Source organism: Symphalangus syndactylus, chromosome 3, assembly GCF_028878055.3.
Source record: "Symphalangus syndactylus isolate Jambi chromosome 3, NHGRI_mSymSyn1-v2.1_pri, whole genome shotgun sequence".
Classification (NCBI taxonomy): domain Eukaryota; kingdom Metazoa; phylum Chordata; class Mammalia; order Primates; family Hylobatidae; genus Symphalangus; species Symphalangus syndactylus.
In genome coordinates, this window is record NC_072425.2 from 52,376,841 (window position 1) to 52,395,908 (window position 19,068).

Below are 19,068 nucleotides of genomic sequence, written 5' to 3' on the forward strand. Positions count from 1 at the left end.
AGGATCTGCTTCTAAGATGGCCCACTCAGTGCCTGTTCATGGGCTTCCTTACAGCACAGCAACAAAGCTCTAGGAGCAAGTGTTCTCAGAGGCAGGAAGCAGATGCTGCCTGTCTCTTAAGGCCTGGCCCAGAAACCGGCTCAGTCACTTCACTGTATTCTACAGGTTTAAACTGACACACAGCCCAACCAGACTGAAAGGGAGGGGACACAGATCCTCACTTCTCAGTGGGAGGAGTGTCAGAATGTATGGCCATAATTTAAATCCGGCACATGCTTCACAAGCAGACAAATAAGTAACATCAAGTAGCCTTGCCCACCCCCCAGTTCCTGCTCCCCAGATGAAACCACCTTCAGCAATTTAATTTCTCTAGTATTTATCTCCATGTTTCTACCTAACATGCTTATGCTCTGATTTCTTGGTTTTTCACTTCCAGACACTACATATTCTGAAAAGGTGAAAAAATTATTCACCTCTTCAGTCCAAGTAATATATTTTGACTACAGTTAACTTATTTGCTGCAATTTTTTCATTTGCTTAACTTTTTCTAGACTTAGTCTTCCCATACCTTCCAACTGTGGGACATGATGAGGTTTCTCTCCAAATAGCCTGATCAATACTTTCTTCTTTAATTCACAGTAACCCCTCTTCCCTTTTTCTCCTCTTTCCTTCCTTTCTGCCTTTGTTACATGCCTAGACAGGCCACAGTATCAGGCGTTATCAGTACCAGCTCGTATTCCTTATCCGGAGAGAGGACTAGCTCTCTAGCTCATTACAGACAGCCCTTCCCCCTTTCCCCTCTCTCTTACGTGCCCACCTTATCTAAAGAAAGTTAAAATGTTTAGCCAACCGTGGTTAGTTTAGATTGTGAGGCCCAACTCCGGCCAATGGAGAAAGGGTACAGGGGCAGGGTTTGCGTCAGGGATGAAGGCTCTCGTGCCCCTTTGTTCTGGTGTGCTCTCATGGTGACTGGCCAAGGAAAGGAGAAGCACCCCTCTGCGCAGAAGTAAAATTGCTTTGCTGAAAATCCTGTTTGAATGTTCAATTTCCTTAGGATTTTGAGCATTATTTCCAACACAACAGTACTGTTAATATAAATGTTTCTCAATCAAATTTTTAAATAATTAGACTTGGTCTACCTCACCTTTGTCCAGGAGCCCTCTGTCTGGCTCTAATCTGGGCTCTCCGGATAGGTGACAAAAATGAACTGAACAAGGTGGCAGCATGAGGAATGTGAAAACTTCAAACACATTCCAAATACTTTCAGTTAATTAAGATTTGCAGCTATTAAATTATGTACGTTATGTGACTATAGTCAGAACACTGAGTTACCCGTGATGGAGGACATGAAATCACTTTAATCCTTCCCACAGGGCCAAGACGGTAAGTAAAGTTAAATATATGCTGAACAGACTCAAAATGTTCCTAAACTTAATAAGAAACTGCAGGGCCGGGCGCGGTGGCTCACGCTTGTAATCCCAGCACTTTGGGAGGCCGAGGCGGGCGGATCACGAGGTCAGGAGATCGAGACCACAGTGAAACCCCGTCTCTGCTAAAAATACAAAAAATTAGCCGGGCGTGGTGGCGGGCGCCTGTAGTCCCAGCTACTTGGAGAGGCTGAGGCAGGAGAATGGCGTGAACCCGGGAGGCGGAGCTTGCAGCGAGCCGAGATTGCGCCACTGCACTCCAGCCTGGGTGAGAGCGCGAGACTCCGTCTCAAAAAAAAAGAAAAAAAAAAAAAAAAAAAGAAACTGCATTCTACCTATTCTAGGCCAAATAAATTTTTCATAGCCCTCTAACGGATACAACAGGCAGCTACGGAACTACCCCCAATTTGGCAAGATCCAGAATTTCCTTTAGAGGCTCTGGGGCCAAAGCCCGAGGCCTACTGCCCTTTGCAAGGCTCCAGATTTTAACCAGAAGATCAGTAAGGTACCAAGCTGACTTACAGCAATGATAATAAGTATGCAGGCCAGGTGCAGTGACTCATGCCTGTAATCTCAACACTTAGGGAGGCTAAGGCAGGCAGATCGCTTGAGCCCACGAGTTTGAGAGCAGCCTAGGCAACATAGCAAGACCCCGTTGCTACAGAAAATACAAAAATTAGCCGGGCGTGGTGCCGCTAGCCTGTAGTCCCTGCTACTTGGCCAGGGATGAGGTGCGAGGATCATCTGATCCGGGGAGGTTGAAGCTGCAGTAAGCCATGACCGTGCCACTGCACTCCAGCCTGGGCGACAGAATGAGACCGCTTCTCAAAAAAAGAAAAAAAATCGTTTATGCAATGTTTTCATTACCGGAAACATTTTAAGCAAAATACAATCAAACTTTTAAACCTGGTTGTCAGGCCCTTCCTTCCCTTTTGTTATTATCGTTTCACGTAGCCATTTATGAGAGGAGAAGCAGCTTTGGGGTCGGCGGCTCACGGCCCAAAAGTATAATTATTAAAGCCACCTCTCCGGAAGTTGCTGTTTGTCGATAGGAATTTTAGGTACGAAGTGTCCAGTCAGATAAATACTGACAAAAGCAAACAAGACGAAGAACATGAGCCCCGACCTCGGCGCCCCTTCCCAGTGGGCTGTCACCTACCCGAGGTGCCCACAATTCGAGTGAGACCTCGGTCTACACTACTGGAACGAATACCAGCAGCACGCACAGCGCCGCGCTCAGCGTTGGTTCGTTTTCCACATGGAGGCGCAAAACCAGCAAGCACCACTGTCGCACCATCCGGACCAGTGGGCGCAATCATGTCCGGCGTGACCCAATCGGCGCCTGGCTTGTTGGCAGGTATCAAGCAGCGCGCACTGATTGGCCGGTGCGGAGCCTGCCTCCTTCCCTGGATCCCGCATTTTCAGCGCGTTGCATCACCTCCGTGCACCGGATTGCAGCTTGCTTTTAGGCTTGCTGGCCCGCGGGGCTGTCCAGGCACGCGGGGCTCCTCAGGTACGCCCTTTCTTCCCTGCAGGATCCGGCCCTCAAAGACGAGGGTCACGCACGCGTTACAACCCCGAAACAGTAGAACAAGATTTAATTTTTAGAAGAACGTGTTTCCTCAGGGCTTGCCGTTCGTTCGTTTCCAGTCTTAGGAATTTATGGTCGCCTTTTTGAATGAGGTAGTGTTTGAAATGAGAAATATCTTTTGAGAATTATATACATAGTATAAATTGGTATAGCTGTGACTTTATGTATAGGCAATACGTATTTTTATATGTCTTAATTTATTACCTTTAATGGCTACATGATACTTATTGATTTACCGTAATTTACTTCAGTCACCATGAATATTTAAATTGTTTTCAGTTATTTGCCTGGAGAAACAATTATTCGGTGAATGTCATTGTATACACATTTTGTACATTTGCATGAGTATACCTATGGAGTCTGTGTTAATAGTATATAACTAAATTGAGGAAACGTTTGAGATAGTCCCACTTTCAGGTTACATTTGACTTAATGGATTATGAAGACCTGAGAATAAAAGGAGAAACAGAAATGGATGTAGAGGAGAATGAAAAGGGGGAACAGAAATAGACTTATAGGTAGGATCCACATGACTTGATTGATTGGATGTGTATATCTTCTGAGTAGTGTCAGGGGTGACTCAAAAATGTCATGCCTAAGTAATGAAGAATATTGGAACCACTAATACGGTAGTTAAAAAGGGAAGCAATTATGGAAAGAATTATGAAATTTTAAACAAAACATGGTTTTAGTGTGTGTTTCCAAAATATATTGAGGCAAAATAATATGAAGTAATGTGAATAATATGTAGTTAATACCAAGGAGGGTGGTCTCGAAATTGCTGAACAGGAAGTTGAGGTTAAGGTGACCTGAAGGAGTTGTGGAGCAGGGAAGAGTCAAGGGCCTGGATTATAATAAGAGGGAAGCAAAGGGGATGGCATCCCTCTGCACAACAAGGTTGTTGTGCAAGGTTAACCTGCTCTGTCCCCTGCCCTGTGGTTGATGGATGCTGTTGTGCATGTACAGCTCTCTCCAGTGGATTCGATGGGCCATAGCAATCCTGTGATTTATGCATGGAGGCTGCTTCTCCTCAGCAGCCGCCATAGCCCGGTCACTGGTACATGATTCTTCCTGAATAGTCAATGCTGTTAACACTGAGTCTTTATGCTTGACGTAATAGTGCAGTGATTCTTAATCTTTGGGGAAAGTAGAGACTCCCTAAAAAACACAGTAAAAGCTGAATGAGCTGGCCAGGCATAGTGGCTCACGCCTGTAATCCCAGCCCTTTGGGAGGCCAGGGCAAGAGGATCGCTTTAGCCTAGGAGTTGAAGACCAGCCGGGGCAACACGGCAAAACCCTGTCTCTACAAACCACCCCCTCCCCACCAAAAAAAAAAAGCTGAGTGTGGTGGTGCACACCTGTAGTCCTAGCTACTTTGGGGGCTAAGCTGGGAGGAACATCTGAACCCAGGGAGGTCAAGGCTGCGGTGAGCCGTGATTGTGCCACTGCACTCCAGCCTAGGTGACAGAGTGAGACACTGCCTTGAAAAAAAAAAAAAAAAGTAATGGTCCTCTTCTCAGAAAGCTTAAATCTTATTTTCTCAAAAACAAAAATTCAGATAGATATTCCTGAATAATTGTTAGAACAGTGCAAGAGTGGTGATGTTCAGACTTTGATGTGAATGCTTATCCCCTAGGGATCTTGTTAAAATGCAGGTTCTGACTCCTAGGTGCGAGGTGAGGCTGGTAAGTCTGCATCTCTAATAAGCTCCCGTAGATGTGGGCCATAGTAGGACCAGCCTTGAAGAGATTAGAATGTGTTGGTATCTAAAGGTCTGTTAGTCTTCAGATAACAATCCCATAAGTTTCAGTTGGCCTCTGATAAGGTACCCAATGAACCTAAGTAAATCAGTAAATGCACAAACACTTATTTTGGTCCTTGAAAGGCTAGAGGTTATAATAAGAGTTGAAGATCTAAAATGTCTTAAAACTTCTGTTTAATACCTTTTAATGGCATACTGTGATCAGAAATAGCTATTTCAGTTAGTTAAACAGCCCAACTGTTCTTGCCCTGTTTTTTCTTAAATGAAACTCAGAGGCACTCACACATCGGAAAAATTAATGAGGGTAAAAGAAAATGAAAGATACTACTTGTCACAGACTTTTTTTTATGACTTGAATCAATAACTTGCTTAAACCATGATGCTTTTGATGCTTCAAAACTGTTTGAGGTATGTAGGTGTCTTTTCCTGTAGAGTTGATTACCCTGGACTGTTGCGGTTCTTGAGTACTTAAGATTTTTTGTCTTCTCTGTTCTCTTATTAGCAGTTCTATCCCCTTCTAATCTGATACTGACTTGGAAAGCTCATCACCCACCTTGTTAGAATTGTTAAGTAAATATAAATAGACTTTGAGAAGGAAAGGTCTCAAGGGTGGCTCACTAGATACTTAAGTCACAGATTGATCAAGTGTCTCTGCATGAGGTTAGTAGCAAAACATTTAAAAAGACACTTTAAGACTTCTCTCACTAGGGACTAAACCAGAAAGATATAGGGCTCATCCTTCATAAAAATCATGAATAAGCAATAAAAAGGGTAAAATGGAAAATTGGAATCTATATTCGAATGTGAGATTCTCATCTTTTTAGCTTTAAGATTTTTAAAGTTTTACCAGTTTTCCTCAAAGAGAAGATGAAGTTACTTCAAGAGAACTGATTTGTGTCATGTGAGTGTAGGTAAGAAAATTCTTAGCTACTTTGAGATATTTTTCTTCAGATTATTAATGAGTTTTTTTGCACCACTAGATAGAATTTCCAAGATTTTCTTGCTTACTTTTGGAAACATTGTCTACCATTACTGAATATTAAATAATAGCCATGTACCCCTCCCTCACACCATATACAAAAATAACTCAAAATTATTTGTGGCCTAAATGTAAGCAAAAAATCTGTAACCTTGTTTAGGTAATGGTTTATTGATGACACCAAAAGCTCAAGTAGCAAAACTAAAAATAGACAAATTGGGCATCGTTAAAATGAAAAATCTTTGTGCTTCAGAAAATGCCATCAAGAAAATAAAAAGACGGCCCACAGGAGAAATTTTTTACAAATCATATATCTGATAAAGGATTTGTATCCAGAATGTAAACATAACCCTTAAAATCCAACCACAAAAAGAGCCCAATTAGAAAATAGGCAAAGGATAAATAAATATCTATCCAAAGTGGATATGCAAATGGCCAATAAGCACATAGAAAGATGCTCAGCATCATTAGTCCTTAGGGAAATGCAAATCAAAACCACAAGATACTACTTAACGTCTCCTAGAATGACTGTAATTCAAAGATGGACAACAAGATGTGTTGGGTAGGATCTGAAGAAATTAGAATCCTCATTCACTGCTGAGGAAATGTAAAATAGTACAGTCACCTTGGAAAAATTTTGGCATTTTCTCAAAAAGTTAAATACAGAATTATCATGTGACCCAGAAATTCTACTTCTAGCTACAAACCCAAGAGAAATGAAAACATAGATCCACACAAAATTTTGTACGTGAATGTTCATAGCAGCGTTATTCACAATAACCAAAAAGTGGAAACAATGCAGGTATCCAAGAAATGATGAATGGATAAACAAAATGTGGCATATTCATGAAATGGAATACTATTCAGCTATCAAAAGTAATGAAGTGTGAATACATATTACATCATGGATGAGCCTTGAAAACATGCTAGAGAAAGGAAACCAGATGCAATAGGCTACATATAGATGATTCATATAAATTTTCCCATTTATATGAAATGTCCAGAATAGGTTAATCTGCAGGGACAGAAAGAAGATAAATCGTTGCCACTGGCTATGGAGAAGAAAGAATGGGGAGTGACTGCTAATGGTTTTAGGGTGTTTTGGTGGGGAGGGGAGGTTGAAAACATTTTGAAATTAGGTATTACTAGTTGTACTACCTTGGAAATATACTAAAAAGCCGCTGAATTGTACACTTTTTACATTACACTATGTAAATTGTACATCAATAAAGCTAATTTTTTAAAAGTATGGATAGTGTCATATACACTAATAATATGGTGCTCTGTTATTCCTAGATTTCTCTTTTGACAGTAATAAATTTAATTTCTTTTGCAGCAACAAAATGGTTCAACAAGTTCCAGAAAACATAAATTTTCCTGCTGAAGAAGAGAAAATCTTGGAGTTTTGGACTGAATTTAATTGTTTTCAGGAATGCTTAAAGCAATCAAAACATAAACCAAAGTATGTGAATTTTTTAGGTTAAAGGAAAATCCTTAAGAATAGTCATTTCTTAGACTGAATTCCATTAAAGCAGATACTCTTTTTTTTTTTTTTTTTTTTTTTTTTGAGATGGAGTCTCGCTCTGTCACCCAGGCTGGAGGGCAGTGGTGCAATCTCTGCTCACTGCTACCTCTGCCTCCCAGATGCAAGTGATTCTCCTGCCTCAGCCTCCCGAGTAGCTGGGATTACAGGTGCCTGCCATCACACCGGCTAATTTTTGTGTTTTAGTAGAGACGGGGTTTCACCATGTTGCCCAGGCTGGTCTCAGACTCCTGACCTCAAGTGATCCACCTGCCTTGGCCTCTCAAAGTGCTGGGATTACAAGTGTGAGCCATCACGCACAGCCTAAAGCAGATACACTTTATTAATCTTTCTATTCACAGAATCCCTCAGCTCTCTATATAGTGGGTACTCGGTAGTAGTTATACATTGAATGAATGAGTTCTCAATTATTAGGGTAAATTTTGTTTCTTTAAAAGGTCATCTGAGTAAAATTTATATGTCATCCTCTGTGTCACCCTCTTTCCACCTTTACCTTCATCACCACCCTCGTTTAGGCACTTATACCTAAGTATCCCATAGAAAGCTACTATAGTACTACCTGCCTTTAGTCCTTATTCACCTAAAAGACCAGTCCTTTACTCAGTGTTTTCTTTTTTTTTTTTTTTTTCGAGCCGGAGTCTCGCTGTCGCCCAGGCTGGAGTGCAGTGGCGAGATTTAGGCTCACTGCAGGCTCCGCCCCCTGGGGTTCACGCCATTCTCCTGCCTCAGCCTCCCGAGTAGCTGGGACTACAGGCGCCCATCACCTCACCCAGCTAATCTTTTTTTTAATATTTTTTAGTAGAGACGGGGTTTCACCGTGTTAGCCAGGATAGATCTCGATCTCCTGACCTCGTGATCCGCCCGCCTCGGCCTCCCAAAGTGCTGGGATTACAGGCGTGAGCCACCGCACCGGGCCCAGTGTTTTCATTATATGTCTCCTCTGGTCAAAAACTATGAGATAGGGGTTTATTGCCCTATTTTACTGATGAGATAACTCAAGATCAGGATAAATAACTTGCCTTATGTCATGGAACTAATAAATGAAAAATGGATGATCAAATGGAGGTCTCTGCAGCTCTACCACAACTGTAGCCTTTCTGAAGGCAAGACCACCAGTAAATATCAAATCAATTATGTCTGTCAGTTTCCTGATCTTCCTGCTTTTCTCCTTCCTAAAGACTCCACTATGACAAGAGCTATCTATAGAAAAATGATTTAAATTTTGGCTGTTTTTAAATGGCTTGATAAATTTTTATTACCTCTTAGATTTACCTTCTATGATGGTCCTCCTTTTGCAACTGGACTGCCTCACTATGGACATATACTTGCGGGTACAATTAAAGATATAGTTACAAGATATGCTCACCAGAGTGGGTTTCATGTTGACAGAAGATTTGGATGGGATTGCCATGGCTTACCTGTGGTATGTTTGAGTATCCAGCTTTATAATTTTCTGATTTTTTTTATAAGCATTAGATTTCGTCATATGATATGTTCAAGTATGATGAATGTTGACTGTCAGACCTACTTCATTTCTATAATATTTGTAGTTTGATTTGTTTTGTTTTCTAGAGTTGCACAGTTGCAGTTGTTTTCATAGGGCAGCGTGGTAACAATCTTATCACAAATTTTCAGGAATATGAAATTGATAAGACACTGGGAATCAGAGGACCAGAGGATGTGGCCAGAATGGGGATTACAGAGTATAACAATCAGTGCCGAGCAATTGTGATGAGATATTCTGCTGAGTGGAAGGTATGTTGGGTTTTTTTCAGTAGAATGAATAGCAAATGTAGTTATTAATGGGCATTGAAATGGTTTATGGTCCCTTGTGCTTTTTTTATTAATTTATTTTTTGTAGAAAAAGTGTTAGCTTCCACCTTCAACCCTATTACTTAAACTGTTAACTGTTAACTTAAACTGAACCATCTCTTTTCTGACTTCTGTGTGCTTAATTGGTCTAACTTTCTTGCATGATCACCAATAGGGAAAAATTCTGATAAGTATAACATGGATATATAGGCCTTTTTTTTCTCAAATACTTTTTTCAATTTTTTTAACTTTTCATTTTGAAATAATTTGACTTATTAAACAATTGGAAAGGTAGTATGATGGGTTCCCCCATATCCTTCATTCATCTTTCCCAGCTGCTAACATCTTCAGTAATAATATTATTAGAATATTAATAGAATTTTCAAAAGCAGTTGCCCCATTACTTTTTATTTCTGACCAATCACATATTGCATTTAGTTGTCATGTCTTTTTAGTCTTCTTAAGTATGGAACATTTATTTAGTCCTTCGTCTTTCATGGCCTTCTCACTTTTGAAGATTGCAGAGCAGCCATTTTCTAGAATGTCTCTCAATGTCTGAGGTTTCCTGATTTAATTTAGATTATGCATTTTTGGTGATAATGCCACAGAAGTGATGCTCTGCCCTTCTCAGTGCATCATATCAGGTGGCCTGTGCTGTTGCTATATGTCTCATTGATGGTGATAACTTTATTCACTTGGTTAAAGTGCTGTCAGCTTTCTGCTTTGTAAAGTTGTAGTTTTTCCTTTGTAATTAATAAGTATTTTGTGGGGAGATTCTTTCCAAATATTCTTTTTCTTGTCATACATTCACTTATTAATTTTAACATCCGTGGATGGTTTTTGCCAGTAATAATTATACCTGTGATATTTGCCAAGTGGTGGATTTGGTAGACTTTTATAAATGAATATTTATACTTGTAAATAACATTCTGTGCATGTAGGATGAATGCCAAGAAAACTGGTTCTTTTTTTTTTTAATAGTTTTTTTATTAATTTTTTTTTTGCACACAAAACAATAAACATTTTCTAAAAATACATACAAATAAAAAGATGCGTATCAAACATATTAGGAAGGTTGCACATGGGAAGTCGGGGAATAGAAATGGGGGGTAGGAATTAAAATAAATGAGAGAGGGGCTTTATATGGATCAGTGATAATAACTCAATCCTCTATTTGACAAAGAAGGAGAAGGAAGAGGAAGAAAAAGAAAGTGGGATAAAGGATCAGAAAGGGAGGAAAATAGAAAAAGTTAGAGTATGACTCCAGGGTAGACCTGTTTTGTTGTCACTGAGTTGGTTGGTTGGTCTGTTGCATTTTTCATATGTTTTGCCATGTTGGCCAGACTGGTCTCGAACTCCTAGCCTGAAGTGATCAACCCGCCTCGGCCCCCCAGAGTGCTGAGACCACAGGCGTGAGCCACCACGTACAGCCCCCACATTGCTTCTGGCCTCCATGGTAGACCTCCCAGACGGGGCGGTCGGGCAGAGGCGCTCCCCACATCACAGACGGGGCGGCCAGGCAGAGACGCTCCTCACTTCTTCCCAGATGGGGCGGCCAGGCAGAGACGCTCCTCACTTCTTCCCAGACGGGGCGGGCGGGTAGAGGCGCTCCTCACTTCTTCCCAGACGGGGCGGCCGGGCAGAGACACTCCTCACTTCCCAGACGATGGGCGGCCGGGCAGAGGCGCTCCTCACTTCCCAGACGATGGGCGGCCGGGCAGAGGCGCTCCTCACTTCCCAGACGATGGGCGGCCGGGCAGAGGCGCTCCTTACTTCCCAGACGATGGGCGGCCGGGCAGAGGCGCTCCTCACTTCCCAGACGATGGGCGGCCGGGCAGAGGCGCTCCTCACTTCCCAGACGATGGGCGGCCAGGCAGAGGCGCTCCTCACTTCCCAGACGGGGCGGCGGCCGGGCAGAGGCGCTCCTCACTTCCCAGATGGGGCGGCCGGGCAGAGGCGCTCCTCATTTCCCAGATGATGGGTGGCCGGGCAGAGGCGCTCCTCACTTCCCAGATGGGGAGGCCGGGCAGAGGGGCGGCCGAGCAGAGACGCTCCCCACCTCCCCGACGGGGCGGCGGCCGGGCAGGGGCTGCAATCCCAGCACCCTGGTAGGCCAAGGCAGGCGGCTGGGAGGTGGAGGCTGCCGCGAGCCAAGACCACGCCACCGCACTCCAGCCCGGGCAACACCGAGTGAGCGAGACTCCATCTGCCGTCCCAGCACCTCGAGAGGCGTAGGCGGGGAGAGCACTCGGGGTCAGGAGCTGGAGAGCAGCGTGGCCAACATGGCGAAACCGCGCCTGCAGCCAAAGGAGAAAAAGCAGGCAGCGGTGGTGGCGCGCGCGGGCTGTCCCTGGCAGTCCGCGGGGCGGGGCAGCGGCCAGCCGAGTAGATCACAGCCTGGGCCGCAGAGGGAGAAAAGAAAGAAAGAAAGAGAGAGAGAGAGGGAAGGAGGGAGGGAGGGAAGGAAGGAAGGAAGGAAGGAAGGAAGGAAGGGAGGAAAAACTGGTTCTTAACCTTACATAGTATGTTGTTGGCAGTATAGATTTACTTGTACCATTGATGATTGTTTTCCCAGAATTTTATATGTGGTGACAATAGAAATAAACACACGTTGATGTACAATTATAAATATCATTGTCTAATACTGTTCTAATATTAATATTTTAAAGTCTACTGTTAGCAGACTTGGCCGGTGGATTGACTTTGACAATGACTATAAAACTCTGTATCCACAATTCATGGAATCTGTCTGGTAGGTTTATTTAAAATTGTAAATATGATAAATATTCTATAAATATTCTGTTGTATTGATTATTGGAAAAATGCACTAGCATGAATCAGTTTATTTTTGAGTCCATAGTTATTTCTCTGAAAATCTTTGGGAACAGGTTTGTTTTTGAATGTAGGACATTTATTTTTATTTTTTTGAGACTGAGTCTCGCTCAGTTGCCCAGGCTGGAGGGCAGTGGCGCAGTCTTGGCTCACTGCAACCTCCGCCTCTCAGGTTCAAGCGATTCTCCTGCTTCAGCCTCCCGAGTAGCTGGGATTACAGGTGTCCGCCACCATGCTTGGCTAATTTTTGTATTTTTAGTAGAGATGGGGTTTCACCTTGTTGGCCAGGGTGGTCTCGAACTTCTGACCTAGGTGATCCATCCACCTCGGTGTCTCAAAGTGCTAGGATTACAGACGTGAGCCACTGCACCCAGCCTGCCAGTTGCTTCTCTTAATCAACATTATGTCTTAAACATCATTCAGTATCAGTAGTTATTAGCATTTTAATGTCTGCCTGATGTCTTACTATGTTGATCTGTTATAATTTACCAGCCAGTCTCCCAATGAAAGACATTGTTTTTTCACTTATTTGGCAGACAGAAACTCTAAAAAGAAAATGGCATAAATGTTTGTATTTTCAGAAGTAGAATTTTGGTTCTATAATTGTAAAACTCCATCTCTTACCAGGTGGGTCTTCAAACAGCTCTATGATAAAGGCCTTGTTTATAGAGGTGTGAAAGTCATGCCCTTCTCTACCGCATGTAACACTCCACTTTCCAACTTCGAGTCACACCAGAATTATAAGGTATGTGAAATGTAGAGACATTATTCAGCATTGAGTTCTGTAAGTGGAAGTTGCATAGTTATGATCACAGTAGGTATTCCCAAGTAGACCCAGTGTGGAATGTTGCCCACGACATCAGTCACTTTGACCACTTCTTACTGACTGCTGGAAATATTGCCAGTTAGTATACTAAGGCTCTGTTAAGATGGGGGATTTTCTTTCCACATTGGATTTATGATGTGTCTTAATGTGATAGGTTTTGCTTGTTTTGACCATATTTTTGTGCCTCTCTGTTGGATTAACAAGTCCAGCTTTGACATACTTCCTGTAGTCATCGTTTCTTAAGGGTTGGGTAATTTTATGCCTTATCTGGGACCTCATGATACCATTTATTTGTTAATGGTATTTGGAAAAAAATTAATTTGAGATGCAAAATGATACTATTTTTCCTCTGATGAAATAGAATCAGTTGTTGCTATGACTGAGGTGTTTAGACATGTTTGATGTTTACAGAGTGTACTGTTATACCATATCTAGACAGATATTATATATTAGTGAGTCTTCTGAAATGTGAATCATCTCTTCTCATGTGTGTGTACTGAGTTGTTTACAGTTTTGAGAGTTTCTCTGACCCTCTGTTTTTAAAGGATGTTGACTTGTTTGGAATTCTTGTTTCATGGCCTAGGTTTGAAGATTACATTAGTAAAATTTGCCTTTCAAAGCACTTTTTATTTATAGAATGCTTTCACATATCCTGTTTGATTGATCTTTGTAAATCCTTGTAAGGCAGGTATGATTTCTATTATCTCCTTACCACCTCTGATTGTGCTCACGTTTGTATTTTTTTAGTAAAATATTTTAAGCACTTAACAATGTAGAGAATAATACAGTAAACACAAGGTTTCCAAGGCTTACGTTTGTCAAATCTTAATATATTGCTATATTTGGTTTTTGTTTGTTTGTTTGAGACGGATTCTTGCTCTGTCGCCCAGCCTAGAGTGCAGTGGCGCGATCTTGGCTCACTGCAGCCTCCACCTACCGGATTCAAGCAGTTCTTTGCCTCAGCCTCTGGAGTAGCTGGGATTACAGGTGCCCACCACCACGCATTTTTAGTAGAGACAGGGTTTCACCATCTTGGCCAGGCTGGTCTTGAACTCCTGACCTTGTGATCCACCCACCTTGGCCTCCCAAAGTGCTGGAATTACAGGTGTGAGTCACTGCGCCCAGCCTGTTTGGTTGTTTTTTAAAACACTTGAATGTGGACAGTTTCAGGGACATGCAAAAGTAAACAGAATGGTATAATTAATTTCTGTAGGCCCATTAAGGCCCCCAGCAACCAATGACTGGCTAATCTTGCCTCATTCGTACACATATTCTTTCCCACTTTGCTTCCAATTTTGAAACAAATTCCAGGTATCATATTATTTCATCAAGAAATAATCCAGTATAGATCTTTCATAAATAATGTTTATCTTCTTTAAACATTGCCATATTAGCATTCGTTGTCACACCTTAAAAAGTCATCAGCAGTTACCTTTTTGTTGTTGTTGTTGTTTTGAGATAGGGTCTCACTATGTCACCCAGGCTAGAGTGCAGTGGCACTATCTCGGCTAACCACAGCCTTGACCTCCCAGGCTCAAGTGATCTCCCCCTTCAGCCCCATGAGTAGCTGGGACTACAGGAACATACCACCATACCTGGCTAATTTATGTGTTTCTGTAGAGATGGTTTCGCCATGTTGCCTGGGCTGGTCTTGAACTCTTTGGCTCAAGCAGTCCACCCACCTTGGCCTCCCAAAGTGCTGGGATTACAGATGTTAGCCACTGCACCCAGCCACCTTTAATACTTTTTAGTTTAATATTCTTGAATTATTTAATTCCTAAACATCATCAGTTCATACTTCTAATTAATCATTTCCCAAGGGGTTACATTTTATTTTATTTTATTTTATTTTTTTAATCAGGATCTACCAAGACTTAAACACATGGTGACTGTTGTCTTTTAGGTCTTGTACACGTTTCAGTTGGTTATATAACAAGTAGTGGAATTATCGAGTCAGAGAATACTTTGTTTTAATTTTTATTTTTTTGAGACAGAGTCTCACTCTGATGCCCAGTCTGAAGTACAGTGGTGTGACCTCGGCTCACTGCAACCTCCTCCCAGGTTCAAGCAGTTCTCCTGCCTCAGCCTCCCGAGTAGCTGGGATTACAGGTGCCCGCCAGCACGCCCAGCTAAGTTTTGTATTTTTAGTAGAGACAGGGTTTCGCCATCTTGGCCAGGCTGGTCTTGAACTCCTTACCTCAGTTGATCCACCTGCCTCGGCCTCCCAAAGTGCTGGTATTTTTACAGGCGTGAGCCACCACGCCCAGGTGAGTCACAGAGTATACTTAATGTTTAGTTCTAATACTGGAGTTGGGAAACTTCTGCAAATTAAATATTTTAGGCTTTTCAGGCAAAGTGTTCTTAATTTTGTCACCATTCTTAACTCACCCACTGCATGAAAACAAGTGATGAGCCAGATTTGGCCCGGGGCCATAGTTTGCTGACCTCTATTCTAGGCGGTCTGTGTATTGATTGTTAACCAAGGGTTTTTAAATTTTTTTTGACCTGACCAAGCACAGTGGCTCACACCTGAAATCCCCGCACTTTTGGAGGCCGAGTTGGGTGGATTGCTTGAGTCCAGTAGTTGGAGAACAGCCTGGGCAATATGACAAAACCCCATGTCTGCTAAAATTACAAAAATTAGCTGGGCATGGTGGTGTGAACCTTTAGTTCCAACTACTCTGCAGGCTGAAGTAAGAGAATGACGTGAGCCCAGGAAGTTGAGGCTGCAGTGAGCCGAAAGTGTGCTACTGCAGTCCAGCCTGGGTGACAGAGTTAGACTCTGTCTCAAAAAAAAAATATATATATATGTGTATGTATATATGTGTGTATATATATATATGTGTATGTATATATGTGTATATACATATATATGTATTGGCTTAAAACTTTTATTTATTTTTAGAGAAGGGATTTCAGTCTGTCACCTAGGCTGGAATGCAATGGTGCAAACACAGCTCACTGCAGCCTTGACCTCCTGGGTTCAAGTGATCCTCCAGCCTCACCCTCCTGAGCAGCTGGGACCACAGACGTGCATCACCATGCCCAGATAATTTTTTTATCTTTGTAGAGATGGGATCTCACCATATTGCCCCAGCTGGTCTCAAACTCCAGAGCTTGTGCGATCCTCCTGCCTTGGCCTCCCAAAGTGCCAAGATGATAGGCATGAGCCACCGTGTCCTGCCTAAAAAATTTTAATTTTTTACAAAAATTAGCTGGGCATGGTGGTGCACACCTGTAGTCCCAGCTATTCAGGAAACTGAGGCAGGAGAATGCTTGAACCCAGGAGGTGGGGGTTGCAGTGAGCTGAGATCACGTCACTGCACTCCAGCCCGGGTGACAGAGTGAGATTCCATCTCAAAAAAAAAGAAAAGAAAAAATTAATTTTGATGTAGTTTCAAACTCACAGAAAAGTAGAGAGTTCTTTATATCCTTCAACTAGATTGCCTAATTGTTAACCTTTTACCACATTTGCTTTATCCTTCTGTCTTTTTGTGGGAGTGGGGCACTGTACCCTTTGAGAGTAAGTTGCAGGCATTATGGCCCTTTTCCTCTAAAAACTACGTAAGATCAGTAACATTGTTTGAAATAACTGGAGTTAGAAAATTAACATTGATGCTATATTACCTCATGTGTAGATCTTACTGGGTTCTGCTTGTCCCAGCAGTGTCCTTTATAGTTAACAAAAAAAAAGAAGGAAAGAAAAAGAAAAAAGACCTACATTGTGTGCTTCATGCAGTGGTATGTCTCCAGCCTTCTTTAATCTTAAAGAGCTCTTTAGTCTCTTTATGCTTCATTATACTGACATATTTGAGGAGGTACAGGCCAATAGTAGTGTCCCTTATTTCAGGTTTGTCTGGTGTTTTACATGTGACTAACAGCTCTCGTGTCACTTTATTTAAATTGCAGTTGGTTTTTGTTGGGGATTGATTTTTTTTTTCCTACCTTAGAGCTATTTATTTTTAAATCCTAGATATTTTTGTATTGAAACATAGCCGTAAGTTGGAGACAATCTTGTTCTTATTTAATGAGCTGAATTTTTACGGGTCTATTACAATTTCAAGTATGTGTTGCTTTAGTAGGATCTTTTTGGTATTTTGGGCAAAAAGATAACCATATTCCAGAACAGTTATCTTTTTGATCTAACTCTTCATGGACTTACAAAATAGATAATCATAATACTGAAACCTCCATCATATGTTCCTACTTAGACATTACTTTAAAAGGTTACCAGAGGCCAGGCACGGTGATTCATGCCTGTAATCCCAGAACTTTGGGAGGCTGAGGTGGGAGGATCACCTGAGGTCAGGAGTTTGAGACCAGCCTGACCAACATGGAATAACCCCATCTCTACTAAAAATACAAAAATTAGCCACGTGTGGTGGCATACACCTGTAATCCCAGCTACTTGGGAGGCTGAGGCACAAGAATCACTTGAACCCAGGAGGCAGGGGCTGCAGTGAGCCAAGATTGTACCACAGTACTCCAGCCTAGTGACAGAGTGAGACTCCATCTAAAAAAAAAAAAAAAAAAAGTCACCAGGTGTCAAAAGACTTATTTTTGTGACTACTAAGTTGATGATTAAAACATTTTTTAAAGTATTTAAAAATTTTTTTTACTTGTAATTTCTTGCTGTTTTCTTTTTGTAAGTCTGGTAAGTGGTTTCTTCGGTTTACCCTGACGATTTGTTTTATTCCACTTTAGGATCAGTTCCTTTTTCTTAGGTGTCTGTCATTGTGGATTTGTAAAACAATACTTTACCTCAATTTATTTCAGGATGTTCAAGATCCTTCAGTATTTGTAACTTTCCCTTTGGAAGAAGATGAAACTATATCTTTAGTTGCTTGGACAACCACTCCCTGGACTCTACCTAGTAACCTTGCTGTCTGTGTTAATCCAGAAATGCAATATGTGAAAATTAAAGGTAAATGGGAGGCTGGTTACTTATGATTAATATGGATAAGATAATTTTTTATTTTGGAAAATAGGAAAGCTTACCTTTCTTTTTTGCATGAAGAATACAATTATTTGAAAAGAATCTGACTTAAGTAGAAAAATAACTTTAAACATTTGTTTTCATTTCTAATTGAAAAGTAACACAACAATTAAAATAGCACAGAGATATAAAAAGTAGAACATAAAATTTTCTTATAATTTCCAGTTATAATTTCAGTACGTTTTTCCACACCATGCCCCTGTGACAGATGATGAATCTAAGATTCAGCGATGTGGCATCATGTCGTTACTAGTAATTGGCACCAGAACTTGAGAACTTTTTGCCTTTCAAATGTCCCCTGGTAGAGAGTTACCAGTCTCAACGAGGGCCTTTCCAAGATTTAAAAAGAAGATTGGTACCTTGTGAACAAATATACCTTCAGGTTTGGTAGTATTGTGGCAGTAAAAGAAAAAGAGAAAAACTCATTGCCAGGAAAAAAGCTATGGCGCAGCTCCTGTTGGAAGGCAGTGACATTTCTTCAAAAAGCTGAACGGAATTACACTATGGCCCAGCAATTTCACTTCTGAGTGTTTTCTCCAAAAAATTGAAAGCAGTCTTGAACATTACTTGTACACCCATGTTCATAGTAGCATTATTCACAATAGTCAAAAGATAGAAGCAACCCAAATGTCTATCATTGGATAAATGAATAAACCAAATAGGGTATTTACATACAATGGAATATTATTCAGCCTAAAAAAGGAAGGAAATTCTGATACAGGCTATGCCTTGAATGAACCTGGAGGACATTATGCTAATTAAAATGAGCCAGTCACCAAAAGACAAGATACTACATGATTCTATTTATATGAGGTATCGAGAAATGAAATTCAGAGAGCAAAGACTAGTAGAATGGTGGTTGACAGAGGCTGGGAGGGAAGGGGGAGTTATTGTTTAATGAGTACAGAGTTTCAGTATAGGAAAATGAAAAGGTTGGGGTATTGATAATTGTAATGATTACACAACATTGTAGATGTATTTAATGCTGTGTAAGAATGGTTACCATGATTTTTTAAAATAGTTGTATTAAAACAGTCAAGTTGATTGAACAATAACTTGTGCTGGCAAGGGAAAAATATTGAGAAAGGAATGGGGAAAGATTGGGTATCAGAAAAAAGGTACAGAGGGAGTTTTTTATTTGTTCTTTCCTGGGAGCAAATAGGACTAAGAGTTGACCTACTGGAAAGACCTGTTGGCCACAAAGAGGCCTGTCTGCAGCTGTTTCTCTGGAGCAAGGACAGTCCCATCTGCACAATTTCCCTGTGTCACTGTTGGGTCACTGGGCATTCTATGGTGAGCT

At 41.5% G+C, this 19,068-nt stretch overlaps 1 protein-coding gene and 1 non-coding gene across 9 annotated transcripts in view; both read left to right on the forward strand.

Moving 5' to 3' along the window:
• The first annotated feature begins 2,840 nt into the window (after positions 1 to 2,840).
• Positions 2,841 to 19,068, forward strand: part of IARS1 (isoleucyl-tRNA synthetase 1) — a 79,009-nt gene continuing 62,781 nt past the window's right edge. For 3 of the 8 annotated variants that reach the window (XM_055271956.2, XM_063636229.1, XM_063636227.1), the window contains exons 1-7: positions 2,856 to 3,110; positions 7,096 to 7,221; positions 8,569 to 8,725; positions 8,938 to 9,057; positions 11,784 to 11,866; positions 12,574 to 12,691; positions 17,549 to 17,696. In XM_055271956.2, coding sequence (XP_055127931.1) covers positions 3,106 to 3,110; positions 7,096 to 7,221; positions 8,569 to 8,725; positions 8,938 to 9,057; positions 11,784 to 11,866; positions 12,574 to 12,691; positions 17,549 to 17,696 — 757 coding nt within the window. In that variant the 5' untranslated portion in view covers positions 2,856 to 3,105. Of the gene's footprint in view, positions 3,111 to 7,095; positions 7,222 to 8,568; positions 8,726 to 8,874; positions 9,058 to 11,783; positions 11,867 to 12,573; positions 12,692 to 17,548; positions 17,697 to 19,068 lie in introns of all 8 variants that reach the window. The other 5 variants (XM_063636231.1, XM_063636228.1, XM_055271957.2 and 2 more) reach the window with 4 other exon arrangements.
• Positions 3,949 to 4,083, forward strand: LOC129480010 (small nucleolar RNA SNORA84). Its single transcript, XR_008656915.1, has one exon. It is a non-coding gene; the product is annotated as a small nucleolar RNA SNORA84 (small nucleolar RNA).